Below are 22,523 nucleotides of genomic sequence, written 5' to 3' on the forward strand. Positions count from 1 at the left end.
TAGATCAAATCGCCTCAAACGTTTTGTAAAGGTTGGTCGCCCGATAGGGACTTAGTGTACCTGCATCTATATTTTGGACTATAGAACTTTGCTCGTGTTTGTAATTTTCTTGAGGTTCACCCAAAACTTAGTGTTACTCGACGCATTGTGTGACTCTATGTGTTTAAATCAACTTGACTCAATGTGATGTGACTCAATGTGCATGACTCGTGTGTATAGAATATTAACTCAACTCGATGTGATGATATGACATGACTCATTATGCATTGTGTGGTGATTGTGCTCGTGTAACTCAAAAATGCAAAAAAGCAAAACTTTTCCGTCATTTTTGTAGAGGGGGTATCGACTTTCTCCCGAAAAATAAAGACGTGAAAAGAGGTAAAGTATTGGTGAAAATGAAGTTTTTGAATTTCCTCAAATAGAAAAGAGATGAAAAGAATGAATCGAGTGATGATGCATGCTAAGTGAGCTTAATCGTCATATCTCATGGTGCAAGGATTGTAACATCCTAGACTATCTCGATTGATGAAAGTATTTGGGTAACTTAGGCGCGTAGGCTAAGTACTTCATACTTTGTGATGCAATGATGATTATGAGTGACTCTAAAATGACAAGGCATGTTTCAAAGTTGTATCAGGATTTCATGGCAAAGGGTTCCTAAGGGAAGGATTATTTGGTTATGTATTTGTGATGTGTATGAAAGTGACACTAAGGTTAGGCTGCAAACGCTAATGGTGTGGAAAAATATTTTGAGAAGAGCCAAATGATGGTGACTCTTAGGCTGGGTAGGCCAATGAAGTAGGGATCAAGCCCACAAGTCTAGCTCTAAATGGATAAGATATGAGCATTGGAGATCCCTTGATATGATCATACATGAATGTGGATATGAGATAAATGCATTTTTATTACGGTCGCACCCCAACGTGAGGTTGCCTACGTATCCATTGGGAATCAGGCCGAACGTAGCTCTAACCGAACTTCGCACAAGTGTGTGTACGCCTTAAGGAGGTCTTTCAAGGGTTGTAACGGGGTTAGGCTAAAGGTCGAAGAAGAAGTAACAAAGGCTCAAGACCCAAAATAAGCCCCCAAGGTGTGCAACCTTTTATTTGAATCTTGGTATTTGGATGCTTGAGATTTCTCACTTTTGAACTTCTTTTCTTTGTTTTTTCTTTTGAGATTTGTTTATAAATCTTCTTAAGATGAATGTGGGCAATCTCAATCATGCGGTCTATCACTCACTTGGCATTTATGTTTCTCAGGCACGATGCCAAGCACTCAATAAGAGACGCAATCCGAGGTATGTTCATATCAAAGACATTGGAACACTTGCCCTTTTGCACACTTTTATTGTTTTTTTTTTTTAACTTTCGAAATTTGAGGAAAGTCACTCAAGCTTTTGTACTTATCTTTGTAAATTGCATAAGTTACACCATCCCATCCCAAGGTTAGGTAGATGTGGGTTGAAAAAAGAAAGGCTAATAGTTAGACGAGGCTCAAAGTGGTTCATCAAAAGAAATTGAATATTTGAAATGGTAAAGGTGATATGATGTGGCTACAAGGGTGCCTCAAATCATTGGTAAACCTTGTGCTTAGTTCGGCAAGATTTTTTTTTTTTTTATGCAATGATCATATGCAAAGAAATATAATAAATGCTCATGTTATTGAAATGGAAAAGGTAAAAAAATCAAACTCATGAAATAAATCTAAAGATGATGAAGGGTGCATATGCTAGACTTATGGGGGAAGTGGAAATCAAAAAAAGAAAAGAATCATGAAATCTTGTCATCGAAGCCTGCCTCGTGCTTTATGCTTATCATCACTCGGTCTTCTTGCCAGCTAGAGGAATGGGAAGCTTGTTATTATCGATCAAATATTGGATGGCCTCTTTTAGCTTCCAACAACTCTCGGTAGTATGAACCCTACGTTGATAGTACTTGCAATGGGCGTAAGGATTCCAATTGGGCGGTCTATTTTCAGGTGATGGATCTTGAATAGGTCTAATGGGAGTGATGAGCCCCTTGACATGGAGACGATCGAAGGCGGTGTCATAGCTCATCTCAATAGGGGTGAACTCTTTCTTTTGTTGTCTTCTTGGTCCTTGATTGTCTATAGCTAAGACATCATTAAGATCGTAGATAGTAACACTGTTACTAGAGTAGGTGTTTTCGGAAGAAGAAGGAGTGTCGTTCTTATTTCCTTTCTAGCCACCGTTGTTACTATTGTTAGCATCTTTCGATTTCATAAGGTCATCTTCAAATTCAATGCCTATGTTATAGATAGTCTTGAAGGTGCTCAGATTGCATTGATATTTTAGATGTTTTAAATATTTCTCTTGAAGGTTTCGAATGAACATTCTCACAGATTCTGTTTCTTTTGGAACTTCAATCATTTTGCATAGGTTTCTTTCCATCTATTATAAAATGCACCAAAGCCTTCATTCTCTTTTTGCTTAAGAATTTCAAGCTCTCTATGATCAGTTTCTACTTGAATATTACATTTGTATCTATCAAGGAAAGCATATCTAATATTGTCCCAAGTGGCAATTTTCTCAGCACCTATGGAAAAGAACCATTGTTGACATACTAGTTCAAGTGAAAGAAAGAAGAGCGAAGGGAAAACTTTCTTGTCGATGCCGTTAATTTCCATGACTGTCTCGAAAGGCTTCAAGTGGAAGTAAGGATTGTCAGTAGTCTTGAACTTAGGGATGTCATTGGCATAGAACTTGTGCGGAAGAAGTTCTTTATCCACTAAGATCCCCTTAAAGCTTATGCCAAGGTACTTGTAATCGTTGGAGATTTGACTTAGATTGTCTTCGATGCTCTTGATCGTCTCCGTTGGTACTTGCTTGTTAGTGAAAGGAATGGTGTCCTTCGAACAAGTGTATTATTCCGATAGAGGATTCGGAATTAATTAAGAAAGCTAATAATTCAGTGAGGTTAAGTGATCAGAATGTCTAGCTGGATTGTATAATTAATATTATAGCTTGCTCTTTACTGAACCCTTCGGGTCACACCCAATCGTGTAACCGAACCAAGGCGAAGAATTTATCCGGAGGATTAAATAAGTCGATAGAAATTTTACGAACTAAGACGTTGGATTTCAAGCTTAGAGCGTCGAAGCCGAGCGTCAAACGTCGAGTTGATTCTAGGAATCAACGAGACGAGAAATAAAGTCAAACAATAAGTCAATACATAGCTGTAGCCTCGCATTGGCCTAGCCAAGCGAAGGCTAGGCTATATAGGGCTACTAGCCATAAGCGCTAGTGTAATACCCTGAAAATTTGCTTAACTCATTTTACTCTAAATAAAACCTTTTTAGGAAATAACCAAAATATTACTGCCATCGTGATAACGACTAAGGTTAATTTTCAAAGTCACACAGCGGAAGTCTAAAATAAAAACCAACTTTCAAAATAAAACTTGAGTTCACAACCTCAAAACGAAATTAGAATAAAACATTCACAAGTTGGAACCAATTCAAACATGGCCTTTCTTAAAAACCAATTAAAAATAAACACAATAATGTTAGTCCATAAACAAACCAATAATTTAAAATATCAAAACTAAGAAACATAACAAGTAACTTTCTACACTCATTCCCATCATGCTCTTCATGATTCAAGTACCTGTTACTTTCTCTTTATTTCAACCCCTTTACTCATCATATAAATGGGTCATAGTAGGGCCAATCCAAAGGAAAGCCAAACACAAACACAAAAGACGAATAAAAAAAGATGAATACATATGCACCACACTAACATGAATATCCTAACAATAGATAAATAAAAATTTTGCCATACAACCACAAGTCAACTTACCTTTGACTCATAAGCAATATTAATTATTAAATAATATCTTTGGATTACGCATCGAACGGGTTTCCTTCCTTTAAAATAGCCCATTGAACATGGAGCTTCCAATTAGGGAGCTACCCTAATTGGCACCTACTATGTCACACTTGTGACAGAATTCCAGCGCGATAATAATAAAAGAAAGTACAACGTCCTGTACCCCTGTAGAAGTATGGTTAAATATAAAACCCCATAACTCTCCCCCCCCCATATGTTCATATCCCAGGTATATACGTTCCAAGAGTTTTGGTGCGTATCCTCTTACACTTTACGTGATTTACCAATTTAACTTGTAATGACTCCAACCAATCAATCAAGAATAAACATGACAACAATAACACATACTTCCAATTCTTTCTTTAATTAATTAGTGAGCACATACTATTTATTTTAATTAAGGTTCCTTGCCTAGTTTTGTGCACAAAGTTGCAGGATTACTACCTTGGTGCATAAAATGGACTACTAAACTTCTTGGACTCAAACTCAACTTACATGAACGAGTAAATAATAAATTAACTTCTTGACTCAACACCAATAATAAATGGGTGAGAAATAAATTCATGAATCATGCTCGATAATTCTAATTTTAGCTCTTTTAAACATACAAAAGCCTTGCTTATTAAATTCATGCGTTCTTGATACTTGAAAATAAAACATACTTCTATGATTCATACATATTCAACTTGTATCATGCCTCAAATAATATATTCACATGCTTGCATAACAATTCATGTTCAACCAACATCAATTCCAAGCATATAATCTACCAAACATGCTACTATATCATCACATAAATCATACTTTACAATCCTAGCATGATACTACGCATACATAAATATTCTTGTGCACATACGTACCTTGAATAGTGCCTAAACTCAGCCACACTCGCTAGAAATCACCTACCTCAAAGCTTCTTACAAATAAGAATACATAACTATAATTAGTCCACTATTCTCACAAATTTCCAGCAACTATAATACACTTTAAACCTTACCAATTAACCCAATTTAATGACATAAAAGCCAAAAGCCTGGCCTTTTTTTAAATGGGTACTTTAAAACCTTTCAAAAATACTTAGTTTTTATGACTTAAATAAAATTTCGGCACACTTATTTGATATAAAACATCACTAATAGACTAAGAAATCATATTCAAATCATTAAAACCTTTTCCCCTTTTATGAGTAATCAAACCGTAACACAATAATTAAAAAGTAGTGTGTATAATTAAATTCCAACATTAAATTGAGGGCTTTAAACTCATTAAAACATGTTTAAACCATTAATTAAACAACAACAACATAGGATCAAACCCTAATCATAAACAATAAATTCCCAAATTCTAGGGTTTGTAAATTAGGGTTTTTGATTAAATGAAAATCTGAATATTATAGGAATACTTTAACAACATCAAATATCTAAAATCAATACCAAAACATAATCAAAATCATGCTTTAAATTAATAAAAACAACTAAAATTAAATTAGGAAGAGAAAATAGTTTTTTTTAAGCAATACCGAACCAAAAACAAAAGAGAGAGGATGAGGGTGGCCGGCGGTGGTCGCTGATTGCTACTGCTAGCCGCCGGTGGTCAGTGGTGGCGTCGGTGGCTGTCGGCCGTGAGGGGAGGAGAAGAGGGAGAGAGAGACATAAGAAAAAGAGAGAAAATAGAGAGGAAAAAGAAGAGAGAAAATAGGAGGAAAACTTTTAGGGTTTTTGTGAAATCTGACAATTATGATTTTTGAGTAAAAACTTGAGGGTTTTAAAGTATTTATACTCCTCTTTTAAAACAAAAACTCATAATTACAAGACTATCATTACTAAATCCTACTCCCCTTTAACCTCTTCCTTTAAGGCCAACTTGTTGAGCTCTTAAGTGTCCTCACTTTCCCAACAAGTTGATCCAACTATTTAAATACAGATGACTCAATTCAAAACACTTTTATTATCTCAATTAATTACTCATATTATTTATACACACTTACATAATATTTAAATAATTAATTTCTTTTAAAATGAAATGAATCATTTTAATTTATAAAAATAAATAAAATAAATAATTTATATACATGAAAATATTATAAAAATACGAAGTATTATAGCTAGCAAGGTCGCGAGCCCAACAGCCCTTTGCAGGTGCTGGCTGGGGCTTGCTGGCCGAGCTCGCGTGCTAGCAAGGCCAGCTGCATGCTAGCGCACTAGGCCTCGCTAGCTACTACTAACGCTAGCTAGCCTAGGCTGGCACGCCCAGCCACTCGCACACCAGAGAGCTGCTGCTAGCACCGAGCTTGGTGCGCGGCACAACAGCAGCGCCCAGCAACATGCAGCCCGCATGTGCGCAGCTTGCTGTTGCGGGCTGGTGCGACAAGGCCTAGCTAGCTAGGCCCAGCCGAGGGACCGGGTGCTAGTGTGGATGCCTTGGTGCCCAAGGCGGGCTACCAGCTGGCCACCTATTAGTGGAGCCGGTTTTGTGAGGGAAGGCTCAGGGAGCAAGGAGGCCATGTGGTCCTCCTTATGGTCCTCACCTACTTTCTTGCTCTCCTTGTGACACTTGTTGTTTGGTGATTGTTTTGCCTTTTTAATTTAATTTAGAATTAAATTAAATCTCTCTTTTGGCATTTTACCAACTATCCCACATTGAAAGATGATGGGAAATCTTGTGAACAATTCCCTATAAGTACCGATCATTGGGTATCGGGAATTTGATCGGTGGACAATAGGACGTTAGCTTACTATCCTAGATCAACCTATCCTAACTCTATCAATTTAACTTTAGATAGTGGTAAGGTAGGGTCGATTCCCAAGAAAACGGGGGTTTAGCACAATTAAAACAATACCTAGGATAAATTGCTAGTAACAAAAAGAGGTATTGAGATTTGTGTTTAAAGAATCCTATGGGCAAACCATCTACTATTGAGTCTAGAATGAACTAAAAACAAAGGGAATAGATTAAACACTCTTAAATGCAAGTAAAAGGACTAGATTATAGAAATAACAATGGAAAAAGCACTAGGGAGAGCGGGGTTTCAATCATGATAAACGAATACTAAAGGAAACCAATGAGGAATTTAACCAAGGAGTAGAAAACTCTACCTAAGATAGTTCATTCTCATGCAACTACTCAAGCAAGTTGATGAAATTTATCTCTCCTAGACTAAATCATTCTCATGCATTCAATCAAAAATTAGGGTTTAGAGATTAAAGGTGCACACACTAACTCCAAATATATTTCATCACAAAATCATAAACACAAGGTAACTCCTATCAATAATCAATAAAAGTTCAAGTATACATGATATTCACCCCCTTCCCTAGCTAATAATCTAAGCTAGAGGAAGAGGAATAGTCATAATAACTAACTTAAGCAAATATTTAATCACAATACAACCTAGCATGATTCTAAACCAAAAGAAAATCAAAGAAACCAATAAAGCTTGAATATTTATGAAGGAAAACTCAAGTAAGAGCAACAAAACCAAGTGAATCAAAAACTAGAGAAACAAAAGTAAAGATTGATATTATGAAGTTGAAAGATTACCAAATCATCAAAGTAGGAGCAACAATCTAGAGGAAAGCTTGAATATTTGATTACAAAGATTGATTCTTGAAGACTAATGTTTTCTCTCTCTAAAATACATGGATTTTCTCTCTCTACAAATGATTTTTTGAAACCAATGGAATAGTGAATGATTAATGAAAAACTCAACCCAAAGACTATTTATAGTCTTCTACCAAAATGAGGAAAAAGGGCAAGGGAGAGGGCTCTCCGAACAGGCTCCGCGCCCTCTCCAAGCTGGGTAATAAGTTCATCAGACCCAAATTGTCGCGCCCGCGGGTCTTCTCTGTCGCGCCCGCGGCTCGCCATCTCCGCTTTCTCTTGTTGGCATCAGGGCCTCCCTGTCCGCGCCCGCGGCTATGCTTATCAGCGCGCCCTCTCCATTTTGGCATCTCTACTTCCTTGGAAAACTCCCTTAGCATCTCTACTCGAGCTAGTAATCCATGATTCGCCCACGAGCGCTAGGAGCTATCAAAACACACGAAAAGAAGGTAAAAACTAAAAGAAAAGACAAAAAGGGAAGGGAAAACATGAGAGGGAGCTAAAGTGACTAGAAACGAGATAAAAGGGGTGAAAAGAGGCATAAACGAGTGACAAATTCGGGGGAAATCTCTAATGAAAGAGGTTAAAATGGTGGCATAAACGCCACACATCAAAATCCCCCACACTTGCCTCTTGCTTGTCCTCAAGCAAGACCAAAAAGAGAAAGGTAAAACAAACACCACAAAGACAAACATAATATGGCATGGCTTTGGAAAAACAACATTAGATTTCAAAATGGACAAATGCTTTGTTCGGACTCAACCATGTTAAAAACATCAAAGAATATTAGCTATTCTCAATTATATGATGCATGCACTCCTCAAGAAGCTAAAGATTGCAAGAGTCAAGCCTCAACTAAGCATAGAGAACTGGTGAGTCGTCCTCCGCCCTAGTCCCCTCTAAAACAGTCCGCGTTCCCCCCACTAGTCTCAAATCATCCCCCTAGGTGGCTCCTCATGGTTCCACGAAGGAACCGAAAAAAGAATTATTTTGAGGAGGTAAAAGATTATCCCGACATCTCAACTATGCACGCTCTTTCCACAGGGTTGAAAACCATCTCCCTCCACCGGTTGTTGACCACGTACTCTTAAAGTCAAAGGGGCTTCACATGGGTTATAATGACACGGCTCAAGGTAGAGGTAGGGAGAACATTTGAAATAGTGGTGGCAAGTCCTAAGTGAAGCACAAGAATTGCAAATTCTCATAGACGAAACTCAAGTCACAACCACAACTCAAACGAATACCCATAATTTCAATTTCATCGCATTGTCAACCTTATTCAATTATATACAACATAGGTAAGTTTTCTCATTCTTAAACGACACACATTTTTTTTTATTTTTTTTTTTCCATTTTCCAAATCTTCCTTGCATGCTCAAATTTGGGCTTACAAACCAATTCCACAAACGATTCATGCTCATATTCATGACGCTCTTCACACTAGCCTCACAAACCCATTGCTTCACTAACTAAAAGGGTTGGTAAACATAGGTCGTTAGGCTTGTAATGAGGTTGAGACAAGAATAGGAAAACATTAGGCTCAAATTGGTTGGCAAGAAGGTTGATGCAAAAAGGGAAAAACAAATTTGTAACTAAATAAAAGAAAATATAAACAAAAATGAGAAATAGTTCCCTTTTCCTCCCCTAAAAGTCCTAGGTCACGATCTCGGGAGCTAGTAATCAACACAAGGATGCAAGTATGCATAGTTAAGGATCCTAAAATCGCCGCTCAACAAATTGATGAAGGCTTGAACAAAATGAACCTCACAAGGGATGAGAAAAGTAAGCAACTACCAACTAAGGGGTATCAAATCCACTATGAGGGGCAACTCCATCTTACCACATACCGTGAACTAGGGGTTCAGACGTTTTCACTAGTTCTTGCCCTTCCTATCTTAGCTAAGGCTCGTCTAATTCAAACAACAACAATCTCGAAATGTGCATCTCATCACATAGTTAAGAAAAAGGACAAACATTCTAGGATGCATCATCACGGAGATAGAGTCCAAATGTAGCAAGCAAGTTCCAAAATACAGCCATATTATCATGCCATAATTACGCTTATCACACAAAAGAAAGTAGGGCAAAAGAAAGAAGGAATCTAGAGGGTTCATATAGGAGGCTTAAAGATTCAAATAAATTCCAATCAACATACAAGTGATCATTCGGTCTCAATACCAACGATCCCAAGTTCCTTGGAACCGCATGCAAACAACCTCGAACCATTCAACTCCTTCCTAAGCTATATCCTAAACTAAACACAACACGAGAAGGAAAAAAAATAAAGGAAAGATCTCACCCATGTCTCCTGAAGAAAGAATAAAGCAACCATGCAATTTACCGTTCCTCCACATGTCGCTTCCAATTTCTTCCAAGCTACAAGAGAGATAAAAACAAAGAAAAACAAGGCAAGCACTACAACGAAAAAAAAGGTTAGTACTAGAGAGAGAAAGAAAATCCATAACTCAATTCTTTGGGTATGACCTACTACCCAAACATACCATCATCATGAAATCATCATCATCATAACATTATCATCATATCATCATCATCATAGAAATGGACCACAAAGACAGCAAACAACAACAACGCTACCAACGACACCTACACCCAAAACCCCTAAATAGTCCCTTGAGTCCTAGGTGCCTTCCCCCACACTTATCTAAAGCATTCCCTAACAGTCTCCTTTGACTCAAACACCCCCCCCCCCCACACACACACTAGAGTAAAGCATCGTCCTCGATGCGTCACAAGGACATGTAATAAGGGGAAGGATAACAAAGGGAGGGAACAAAAAGACCAAGAGGGAAACTAGTTGCCACTAGGGCCGGCACCGCTGTTGTCCGCACTCCAACTGTCGTAGGAGAAACCCGGGGGGGGGGCATATGGGTCCCAACCTCCGGTGTAACCGGGAGGCCACCCATAATGACCCTTGAAAAGGTCGAGTCGGTATGCGGATAACTGGTCAAAAGGCTCGGGTTGGACTAGAGGTGAGGGGTGAGAGGGATCAACGTAGGGGTAGTTAGGGTCACCCCTATAATCACTCCCACCCGATACCCGGTAGTCATATTGACCGGACTCATCGGGGAAATCACGCCTAGGCACATTGGGGTCCGAGGGACCCTGCTAGTAGGGGTACGTAGGTTGGTTGTCACCCCCCCAAGATGGCACGGGCCCTTGTTGGGCCGGTACATAAGGGTAGTTAACCGGGGGAGTGACATCCGCTCTACGTACATTAGCATCATATAAGGCGTTAGTTTGGAAAGAAAGGTGTTGGTGGGAAGCAAACATACCTTGCATGCCAAGTTGCATGCTTTTCATTTAGGCTCTCATTGCTTCCATTTGTTGTTGGTAGTCGGGTTGATGTTGTTGTTGTTGTTGCCTTCTTCCTTGCTGTTGTTGTTATTGTTGTTGTTGTTGGTCTAACTCATCCTCCGCACTCTCATGGATTTGACCGGACCCTTCACCCATAACCATTCTTGCACTAGGAAGGACACCCGAATCCTTCTTTACCCACCACGGGTAATTTACTCCTTCCCTCGTGAAGGAAGTGAACTCCGGATTTGGGAGGAAACAATGATGCTCATGGGAGACGAGCAAGCTCCAAGTCCTCCCTCGATCTTCAGTATCTGCGATGAATTTCATAGTCTTTAGTTGATCGAGGTCGAGCCAAATGTCGCTCCCATCACTCTTCCCCACGGGGGTGAAAGATTCCAGCTTATCCAAATTCCCTAACTTCTCGGCTATCCGAGTGACCATCCCTCCAAAAATGGATTTCCCCCTTCCTTGTGCCCGAGAGGACACCTTCAATGCACTTAGTGAATAGAAACCCGAAGTTCATTCTATGTCCAATCTCTGGCTGCGTAGCAAGCCATAGAATTCGGATCTCGTCAGTTGTGATCTTCCCCAAGTCTTGCTTATTAAAGACCATGTACCCGAGAATTCGATACAGAAGTCTGATGGCTGGGTGCATGATTTGGCTGGCCAAGGCATACTTTGAGTTGAAGGCGTCCATCCTCGAGATGACCTTCCACCAATGAAGGGGCTCATAATCATGGAGGCCTGCATGCTCGGAAAGAACATATCGGCATCCGGGTTTAGGTCCAGTAGTTTGTTGAACTGGCGGAGGGTGAAGGTCTCTCTTTTGTTAAAGAGTTGGAAGGAAATGGAGAGATCCATATCCCTTGCAGCATCGCATTCGAATGAGGTAAGAAACTCAAGGGTAGGCTCTTTGTAGGTTCGATAGGCACTAGTCACAAAAGAGCCTAGCCCGAGATTGTTAAACAAGAACCAACAATCCTCGTCGATCCCAAGCTTGGTGGTAGTGTTTGGTTTGTCTCAATTTCCCGTTTTGGAGGTTGTCGTAGATGGGTTTATGGCTTTTATTGTGGAATTTGAGGGGTGGTAGAGGTGGTGGAGCGGTTTGTGTTTGTTCATTTTGTTGGGGTTTTGAGGATGACGAACCTTGAAGTTCCTTCCCACTCTTTCTCTTCTTTGAACCAAACACCATGATTATTCACACAAATTACAATCACCAAGAAATACTCCCAACAAATCACAACAATAAACACCCACAACAAACTTCCAAAACCAAGCAATCACCACAAAGAACACTTCCAAGAGACACCAAGAACAACCTACAACAAAGCAATCTACACCAAGAGACAACTATCACAAACAACAACTCAAAAATCAATAATGATCAAGATAATAGATGAATACAAAATAGGAGTCCAAACATCAACAATTCCAACATGAAAAATCACAAACATGAAATTTTCTCAAACAACAATATACTTCAAATTCAAAGGAAATATAGAGTAAAGGAGAAATTGATACCAACAATGAGTTCAAACAAGTACTCCTATTAGCCTTTAAAGAAGCAATGAACTCCACCTCCAAGAACCCTTTGATAGTGGAAGAAAATCCCACACAAGAAAAAGTACCGAGAATTTGGGGGTTTTTAAGGTGAAAAATCAGATTTTGTTGAGAAAAAAATGAAGAAAAATGAGGGAAATTGCTGAAATTTGATGGAGTTTGATGATTTGGGGTGAGAAATTGAGGTAGAATGGGTTAGGGTTTGGAATGGAGTGAGGAGTAGAGAGAAAAAGAGGGGAAAGAATCAGTTTGGGGATGTAATTTTTCTCGGGCAAATGGCGGAGAATTAAAGAAAAATTCACAGACCTGCAGCGCCGCGCCCGCGGGGCTTAGGGCTGCACCCGCGGGTTTTGATGTCGCGCCCGCGGACCTGGCATCTCAAGTTTCTGATGTTCTGAACTGCTGCCTGCGGCGCCCGCGGGTCTGATATATGCGCCCGCGGAGGTGACTGTCCGCGCCCTCTCTCAGCCATCTCCCAGGTATCTCCACTTTTCTTGAAATTCTAAGGACCCTCTCTCCGCGCCAGCGGGCCTATGGGTCGCGCCCGTGGGATGGACTGTGCATGCCCTCTCCAGGGTTTCTCCTGGCATCTCCACTTTCAATTCTTCCATTCTCCTTAACCTCTCCAAAACTCAACTTAGTAGACCAAATTCCCAAAGATCCAAGTACCTATTAGAAGAACAAAACACACACAATAAGAAACTAAAGAAAAATCATCCAAAACTAATCAAACACAAGAAACACAAAACCAAAAGAGTTAAGAACTCGGGTTGCCTCCCGAGAAGCGCTTCTTTATAAGGTCATTAGCTTGACCATAACACATCATCGTCAAATAAGCGGCTTAGGATCCGGTGGATCGAGCCTCATGCACTCAATTATGCCAACTTGATCATTTCAATGGTAGAGCTTCAAACGGTGCCCGTTAACCATGAACTTGTTCCCCTCCGCCTCCAACTCAAAAGACCCGTAAGGAGTTGTTCTTGAAATTGTGAAAGGCCCCGACCACTTGGATTTTAGTTTTCTAGGAAACAACCGAAGCCTAGAGTTAAACAACAACACCTTGTCTCCAACCTTGAAGCTCTTGTTCCTTATATGTCGGTCGTGCCATCTCTTAGTCCTCTCCTAGTAGAGCCTCGAGTTCTCGTAAGCATCATACCGGAGCTCCTCAAGTTCATTGAGCTTAAGCAATCTTTTCTCACCCGCCAAGGACATGTCTATGTTAAGCTTTTTGATCGCCCACCAAGCCTTATATTCCAACTCAACCGGAAAATGACAAGCCTTCCCATAGACCAGCCGGTAGGGGGTCGTGCCAATGGGGGTTTTGTATGCCGTCCTTAGAGCCCAAAGCGTGTCATCGAGCTTAAGAGACCAATCTTTTCTAGACTTGTTCACCATCCTCTCAAGAAGGTTTTTTATCTCTCTATTGGACACTTCCACTTGCCCTTGAGTTTGAGGGTGGTAAGGGAGACCAACCTTGTGATGAACCCCATACCTTTTGAGGAGAGCTTCGAATTGCTTCTTGGCAAAATGAGAACCACCATCGCTAATTAGCACTCTAGGTACTCCAAACCGTGGAAATATGACTTTTTTTAGAAGCTTGAGCACAACCTTGTGGTCGTTGGTGGGGGAGGGTATAGCTTTAATCCATTTGGTCACATAGTCCACCGCCACCAAGATATAAAGATTCCCACAAGAATAAACAAAAGGCCCCATGAAGTCGACACCCTAAACATCGAATGGCTCCACTTCCAAAATGTTTTGTTGAGGCATTACATCCCTTTTGGTTATGCCCCCACTTCTTTGGCATTTGTCACACCTTGAAACGAACTTATGGGCATCTTTGTGCATTGTTGGCCACCAAAGAAGAGATTGGGAGATCTTTGCCACGGTCTTTTCAACTCCTCCATGCCCTCCGCATGGAAATGAGTGCCAATGTTCAAGAACTCCTTTTATCTCATGATCCGGAACACATTTCCGAAAAAGACCATCTCCACATTGCTTGAATAAATAAGGGTCATTCCAAAAACACCTCCTCACTTCCTTGAAAAATCTCTTCTTTTGTTGAGAGGAGAATTCCGGGGGAATGACTCCACATGCTAGGTAGTTGGCTATATCCGCGTACCAAGGGCTAGATGTTGAAGCCATAACCATGAGGGTTTCAAATCCCACCTCTTTGTTGATAGGAACATCTTCCTTATTCTCAAAAGGAAGCCTAGACAAGTGATCCGCCACATAGTTCTCCGCTCCTTTTTTATCCCTCATCTCAATATCAAAATCTTGTAGCGAAAGAACCCAACGGATAAGACGCGGTTTTGCTTCCTTTTTGGTCATGAAATAACGAACCGCTACGTGATCCGTGTACACGATCACTTTGGAGCATATAAGGTAGGATCTAAACTTATCCATGGCAAAGAAAACCGCTAGCATTTCCTTCTCCGTTGTGGTATAATTCCTTTGAGCTTCGTCGAGTGTTCTACTTGCATAGTAGATGACAAAGATCTTCCTTCTTTATTTTGTCCAAGTACGGCACCTACTACAAGATCACTAGCATCGCACATTAGTTCAAAGGGCAAGCTCCAATCCAGAGCTTGCACAACGGGAGAGGAGATGAGGGCTTCCTTGAGTTTTTGAAACGCCTCAAGGCAAGCTTCATCAAAATTGAACACAACATCCTTTTTGAGTAACTCGGTTAAGGGCTTGGCGATTGATGAAAATTTTTTTATAAACCTCCGGTAAAAACCGGCATGCCCTAGAAAAGCTCTCACTCCCGTAACGGAGGTAGGAGAAGGCAACTTAGCAATCACCGAAACCTTAGCCGAGTCAACTTCAATGCCCTTTTTTGATACTTTATGGCCTAGGACAATACCTTCCTCGACCATAAAATGGCATTTCTCCCAATTCAACACTAAACTCGTCTCTTGACACCTTTTCAAAAAAATATCAAGGTTAATAAGACATGTGTCAAAAGACGAACCACCAACACTAAAATCATCCATAAAAACCTCAATCTCATTCTCAAGCATTTCAGCAAAAATGGAAGTCATGCATCGTTGGAAAGTTGAGGGAGCATTGCATAACCCGAATGACATTCTTCGGTATGCAAATGTCCCATATGGACACGTAAAAGTAGTTTTCTCTTGATCATTTGGATGGATAGGAATTTGGAAAAAGCCGGAATATCCATCCAAGAAGCAAAAGAAAGCATGATGGGAGAGTCTCTCCAACATTTGATCCATGAAGGGGAGAGGAAAATGATCTTTCTTAGTGTTTTTTTTCAACTTCCTATAATCAATGCACATCCTCCACCCGGTCACCGTCCGGGTGGAGATTTCCTCTCCTCCTTCTCCTTTGACAATGGTCATTCCACCCTTTTTTGGAGCCACGTGAAGCGGGCTAACCCACTTGCTATCGGAGATAGCATAGATTATACCCGCTTCACGCAATTTCAAAATTTCTTTCTTGACAACCTCGTGGAGGTTGGGGTTCAACCTCCTTTGAGGTTCAATGGACGTGGATTGATCATCCTCAAAGTGAATACGATGCATGCATAAAGAAGGGCTAATACCCTTGATATCATCAATGTTATACCCTATCACATTTCTATATTTTCTCAAAACAACAAGAAATTTTTCCAAATCAAGACCATCAAGGAAAGCACTGACAATAATAGGGTATTCCCCTTCATTTCCAAGATAAGCATATTTCAAAGAAGGGGGAAGGGGTTTGAGTTATACCTTGGGAGGAGGCTTAGAACTCTCCTCCAATTTTTCCTCCTCAAGTTCTAGCTTATCATGCTTAGGATCATTCGCTTCCTCCTCTTTGGCTTCTTCAATGGCCATGACAAACTCCTTTGCTTCTTGAGAGAAGTATTCTTCCTCACATGTGAGAGCTTCAACCATTGGATCTTAAGGACTCATCATAACCCTTCCCAAACGATCCAATTCTTCATTCACAACATCAACCCTATAGCACTTCTCAACCATGGGGATCTTGAGTAGCTTAGAAAATTCAAAGACAATTTTCTCATCGGCTACCTCACATGTAATGGTATTGTTCTTGCGATTGATCACCGCCCCCAAGGTCTTAAGAGCTTCATGGCCTAAAATCAAGGGAGTATCCACATCCTCTTCCATTTCCATCACTATAAAATCACAAGGCACATAGATGTGCCCAACTTGAATAGGGACATCTTCAAGCTCAACATAAGGTAGCTTCACCGAACTGTCGGCCAATTGAATGGTTTTCCTTGTGGGGATCATCTTAATATTAAGCTTTTGAGCAATGGATAGAGTAATTAAGCTAACACTTGCTCCAAGGTCAGCTAAGGCACCCCTAGCTTCCATGTTCCCAATCTTAACCGGCAAGGTGAAGCTTCCCGGATCCTTTTGCTTCTTGGGCATCTTATGTTTAACAAGTGCACTTACTTGATGGGGAATAGTGATAAGCTCATCATTAAGCTTCCTCTTGTTAGTGAGAATGTCTTTCAAGAACTTGGAGTATGAAGGCATTTGTGTGACAACTTCAATCAAAGGGAGGTTTATGTGCAAGTTCTTCATAGCACTTAGAAACTTTGCAAATTTGTCATTCAATTTTCTCTCCGCGAGTCGACCAGGAAAAGGAACCGGTCCATCAAGATTTCTAGCCTCACTAGAAGTTGAGGATGTCACCACATCCTTAGACTTCTTTTTCTCCATACTCTTCTCTTTCTCAACAACTTTGTCTTCTTCAACTTCCTTGTCTTCACTCGCAACCTCTTCTTCTCCCTTCTTTTCCTCTCCATCCCCCTCTTTGGGTCCCTCATAGGATGTGCCCCATCTCAAAGTAATTGCCTCGCAAGAATCGGGTTTCACAATGTTGGAAGGGTTGGTTTGTGATTGCCCGGGTAGGGTAGAAGATGGGTTGAAAGGAACTCTCTCAGCCAATTGAGCTAATTGTGAATCAACCATCTTGTTATGAGCCTTGACTTCTTGCATTTGTTGATTCATGGCTTGAAGTTGTTGAAGAATTTAGGTTTGAGTAGAATCGGGTTGTGATTCTTGCTCTTAACTCCTTTGAGTCGATTGATTTTGGTTGTGGTATTGGTGTTGATTATTTTGTTGATGGTTCCTTGGGTAGTTACCCCTCGGTTTTGGTATTGGTTTTGGTATGGAGGAGGGTTTTGGTATTGTGGGTTGGAATTGTATGGTTGTTGAGCTTGTTGGTTCCATTGTTGGGGTTGGTTTGCAAATCCGGGTGGTGGTTGTCTCCAAGCTACTCCTCCACCATTTCCCCTATATCCATCTTGCCTTGTATTGTATGCCGCTACATGCTCCGAGCTTAAACCTCCACAATAGGATGTGTCATGGTTTGTACCACCACAATTTTGACAGGAGAAAGAGTTGACTTGGGAGGAGCTTGCACCACTAGTGACATTGGTGTTCAACTTTGCGAGCCCCTTTGTCAAAAGCTCAATTTGATGTTGCAATTGATCAACCTTTTCCAACTCATACTTTCCACCTTTCTTTGGTGCATTCCTCCTTCTACCTCCCCAAGAGTAGTTTTTGACTACCTCTTCAATTGTTGCTTCAACTTAATTTTGAGGGACTTTGATCAATTGTCCACCCGCCCCCGGATCCAAGTTTGCTCTAGACATCGGCTCCAAGCCATCATAGAAGAACCTCATGAGTAAGCTTTGATTGTATTCATGGTGAGGACATGCTTGCACCAACTCTTTAAACCTCTCCTAAGCTTCACTAAGCTTTTCATCCGCTTCTTGTTCAAAAGATGCAACCTTCCTCCTCATGTCGGCGGTTTTCTCTTCGGAGATGAACCTTTTCAAGAATGCTTGGACAATTTCCCTCCATGTTGTGAGAGAATTAGGCTTGACTTGCTTGAGCCACTTCTTTGCTCTCCCCGCAAGAGATTGTCGGAATAGATGCATCCGAATGTATTCTTGAGAAAGTTGGTTGGTTTGTATCATGGCACAAAGTTCAAGAAATCTATCAAAGATGCTCAATGGGGTCTTCGCTTGGAGAACCCGAGAATTGCTCCGCTTGAACCATTCGAGTGTATTGAGGATGGATGGTGAAGTTAGTTTCCGTGACGGGTAGCAATATCCCACCGGTGAGCTCATAATCCTCCGGATTACCGAACTCACGAAATAAAACATCCACTTGTTATCCCTCCATTTCGTCGCCTTGAGAATGCGAGGAACAAGAATCACTCTCACTATCAAAAATAGCACCAAAACCTCGCCCCTCTTCTTGATAAAGTCTACGGACTTGTCTCAAGGTGCAGTCGATTTCGTGATCGATGTTGTGAGTAGGTGGTCCTTGAGATCTTCTTTTCATCCACCAAAGCTAAGAAAACAATTAGAAATGACTATCAAGTGGAAAAAGAGAAAAGTAAAAAGCAACAAATCCAATAATAACGCAGATTAAAAGTGCAAAACAAGTCGTCTACCCGACAACGGCGCCAAAATTTTGATCGGTGGACAATAGGTCGTTAGCTTACTATCCTAGATCAAAATTACACTTTATATCTCCTATCCTAACCCTATCAATTTAACTTTATATAGTGGTAAGGTAGGGTCGATTCCCAAGAAAACGGGGGTTTAGCACAATTAAAACGATACCTAGGATAAATTACTAGTAACAAAAAGAGGTATTGAGATTTGTGTTTAAAGAATCCTATGGGAAAACCATCTACTATTGAGTCTAGAATGAACTAAAAACAAAGGGAATAGATTAAACACTCTTAAATGCAAGTAAAAGGACAAGATTATAGAAATAACAATGGCAAAAGCACCAGGGAGAGGGGGGTTTCAATCATGATAAACGAATACTAAAGGAAACCGATGAGGAATTTAACCAAGGTGTAGAAAACTCTACCTAAGATAGTTCATTCTCATGCAACTACTTAAGCAAGTTGATGAAATTTATCTCTCCTAGACTAAATCATTCTCATGCAGTCAATCAAGGATAAGGGTTTAGAGATTAAAGGTGCACACACTAACTCCAAATATATTTCATCACAAAATCATCAACACAAGGTAAATCCTATCAATAATCAATAAAAGTTCAAGTATACATTATATTCACCCCCTTCCCTAGCTAATAATCTAAGCTAGAGGAAGAGGAATAGCCATAATAACTAACTTAAGCAAATATTTAATCACAATACAACCTAGCATGATTTTAAACCAAAAGAAATCAAAGAAACCAATAAAGCTTGAATATTTATGAAGGAAAACTCAAGTAAGAGCAACAAAACCAAGTGAATCAAAAACTAGAGAAACAAAAGTAAAGATTGATATTATGAAGTTGAAAGATTACCAAATCATCAAAGTAGCAGCAACAATCTAGAGGAAAGCTTGAATATTTGATTACAAAGATTAATTCTTGAACACTAATGTTTTCTCTCTCTAAAAGACATGGATTTTCTCTCTCTACAAATGATTTTTTGAAGACAATGGAATAGTGAATGATTAATGAAAAACTCAATCCAAAGACTATTTATAGTCTTCTACCAAAATGAGGAAAAAGGGCAAGGGAGAGGGCTCTCCGAACAGGCTTCGCGCCCTCTCCAAGCTGGGTAATAAGTTCGTCAGACCCAGATTGTCGCGCCCGCGGGACCAATGCCACGCCCGCGGCTCGCCATCTCCGCTTTCTCTTGTTGGCATCAGGGCCTCCCTGTCCGCGCCCGCGGCTATGCTTATCAGCGCGCCCACTCCATTTTGGCATCTCCACTTCCTTGGCAAACTCCCTTAGCATCTCTACTCGAGCTAGTAATCCATGATTCGCCCACGAGTGCTAGGAGCTATCAAAACACACGAAGAGGAGGTAAAAACTAAAAAAAAAAGACAAAAAGGGAAGGGGAAAACATGAGAGGGAGCTAAAGTGACTAGAAACGAGATAAAAGGGGTGAAAAGAGGCATATACGAGTGACAAATCCGGGGAAAATCTCTAACGAAAGAGGTTATAATGGTGGCATAAATGCCACACATCAGAATTTCACTTGAGTTGGTGAACTCTAAGGGATCTCCAAAAGCGAGAAAACCTTAGTTCGTAAACTCTAAGCAATTTTTGGTCTAGCCCCATCTAAGCTACGGGGTAGGGGCCGGTTCCGGTTCGGTGATCGAGGATGTGAGACGTTGGAGGTCTTGCATTTGCGTGGCTTTAATTTTTCCAAGTCCGAGCTCGATAAGTGAGTGAAGCATGCGTCTAGGGTGAGTTTTTTTCTCTCTCTTCTCTTTATATGTTTATGTTTTGTTTATTTGCATGCTTTTGTTCATGTTGTAATTATTATGCATGCGATCTAGTTTATAAGTTTTGTTTCCGCGCGGTGTTGGACACCGCAAAACCCAACAGTTAGGGTCTTCAGCCTTCTCTATATAAGTGCTAAGTCCCTTGAGCATTTCAACAAGACCATTCACTGTTTCTTAGAGTTTGTCAAATCTTCTTAACTGGTTATTATTCTTCTTCTTTTTCGAACTAGACTCTGGAAAAGGAGTACTTGTATAAAGGTGTTGTCTTTGACTAAGCGTCCTTCACTCCTTAACCAAACATTGTAGAAAGGGGAACCATGGACAATCATTGTCAATCACATGACTCAAACTCGATTCAACATACATAGATGTATGATGTGAATGATATGTACGTGGAATGTAGGTAAGATGAGAGAATGTGGAAAGTGTTATAAGAAGGAAAGTGCAAGGTATGTAATGATGTAAAGGGAAAGAGTGTATTTGTGGAAAGATATGGAAAAATCCAAGAATAGAATGGACCCTTAACTCAAATGACAGAAAGGACGACTCATGCATGGACCTAAGACATGGTCATGGTGTGAAAAAGGTATGTACAACGTGTGTGCAAAGACTCGTGAGTGAAAGTGATATGTGCAAGACTCGTTTAATGATCATGTGACTAGACATGAGAATGGTGTGAAAAAACGTAGGACTCAAGGTCCAAGTAGCCGAAATACTAAAAGATGGACAAACTAACTTGATTAATTTTGTCCAAATTTAATATTCATGCTATTAACTTGGTGAAAGCAGTCCATTGGAAAACATTAGTCATAATAAGATAAAATCAACCAAAATCAAAGACAAAGAATACATGTAAAGGTTAGCACAATAATCACAAAAGACTAGGAAGGTGGACTAGAATTCTACAATAATAGGTAGACTCATGGTTTGACCAAGACACAAAGGATAAAAATAAAATGGATAGGAAATGAGAAAGATAAAATAAATGAGATGATAATAAAAAAAAAAGAGATAAAAATCTAAAAAGATTGACTAGAGTAGGACTTTAAAAGGTGAAAAAAAAAAGAATAGAAAGATAGGAATATGAAATGAAGGAGGACTCTTAAGATAAAACATTAGAATAGGAGTAGAATTCTTAAATTTTATCTTATAAGAGTTTGACATAACTTAGATTTCTAAATGGAGTAGAAGATTGGTTATGACTCAAATATAGACGAGATTTACACAAAAGAGATAAAAAAAAGTTATCCTCTAACACTAAAGATAGAATTCAATAAACTAGATAGGATGCAATATTTCAATCATAACTTTTAATCTGTGACTCCTATTGGGACAAAAGCAACGCCAAATGAAAGATAAAATCCGGGGCTACAGATCCATAGGTTGCACGACACGTAACTCTTTCTAGAACTCCAGCTATCACCAAAACAAAGTGACACTTGTACAGTATACGGGAATAAAAAATCTGGGTTGACTCAAAATAAAAAAATAAATAAATAAATAAAATAAAATAAAATAAAAAAGAACTATGACTCGACTTAATAAAAAAAGAAGAAGGTTAAATAAGAGAAACAATTCCTTGGTTAGTATGTTTAGAAATATTTATAAAGAAACAAGTCAACAGAAAGGGTTAGTTTAATCACAAACAAGCTATGCACAAGTAGGATATGCACAGGTAGTCAAGTAGTCACAATATGATGTAATGAGTTTGCAACCTAACCATGGCTCTAGTTCTCTAAGGTCAAGGATTATGGTGTCTAAGAGGGTCCATGGTTATGAGTTCAGAAACATCACGCGGAAGCCTTACCTTAGAAGGGTTAGCACGATGGATGGGAACCCACAAGTTAAACTCGCTTCCATGGTTTAGTGAATTCACAAACTCGCATGCATCCATTGTTTCACGGAACGTTCATTAGGGTGGATGGAGCGTGAATTCCCAAGGGCTAAAACCAT

The 22,523-nt window shown here is 40.0% G+C and overlaps 1 protein-coding gene across 1 annotated transcript; it reads right to left on the reverse strand.

Annotated features, from left to right (window-relative positions):
- Positions 1-16,230: 16,230 nt before the first annotated feature.
- LOC110734769 lies at positions 16,231-17,271 on the reverse strand. The gene has a single exon (XM_021914918.1). It carries the CDS (start codon positions 17,269-17,271, stop codon positions 16,231-16,233), a length of 1,041 nt encoding a protein of 346 aa, XP_021770610.1.
- Positions 17,272-22,523: the final 5,252 nt, after the last annotated feature.

The sequence above is a fragment of the Chenopodium quinoa genome, unplaced genomic scaffold (genome assembly GCF_001683475.1).
Source record: "Chenopodium quinoa cultivar QQ74 unplaced genomic scaffold, ASM168347v1, whole genome shotgun sequence".
Lineage (NCBI taxonomy): Eukaryota > Viridiplantae > Streptophyta > Magnoliopsida > Caryophyllales > Amaranthaceae > Chenopodium > Chenopodium quinoa.

Coding starts and splice junctions, on each gene's coding strand:
- LOC110734769 (XM_021914918.1), bottom strand. CDS start 17,271: ATGGTTGATTCACAATTAGCTCAATTGGCTGAGAGAGTTCCTTTCAAC.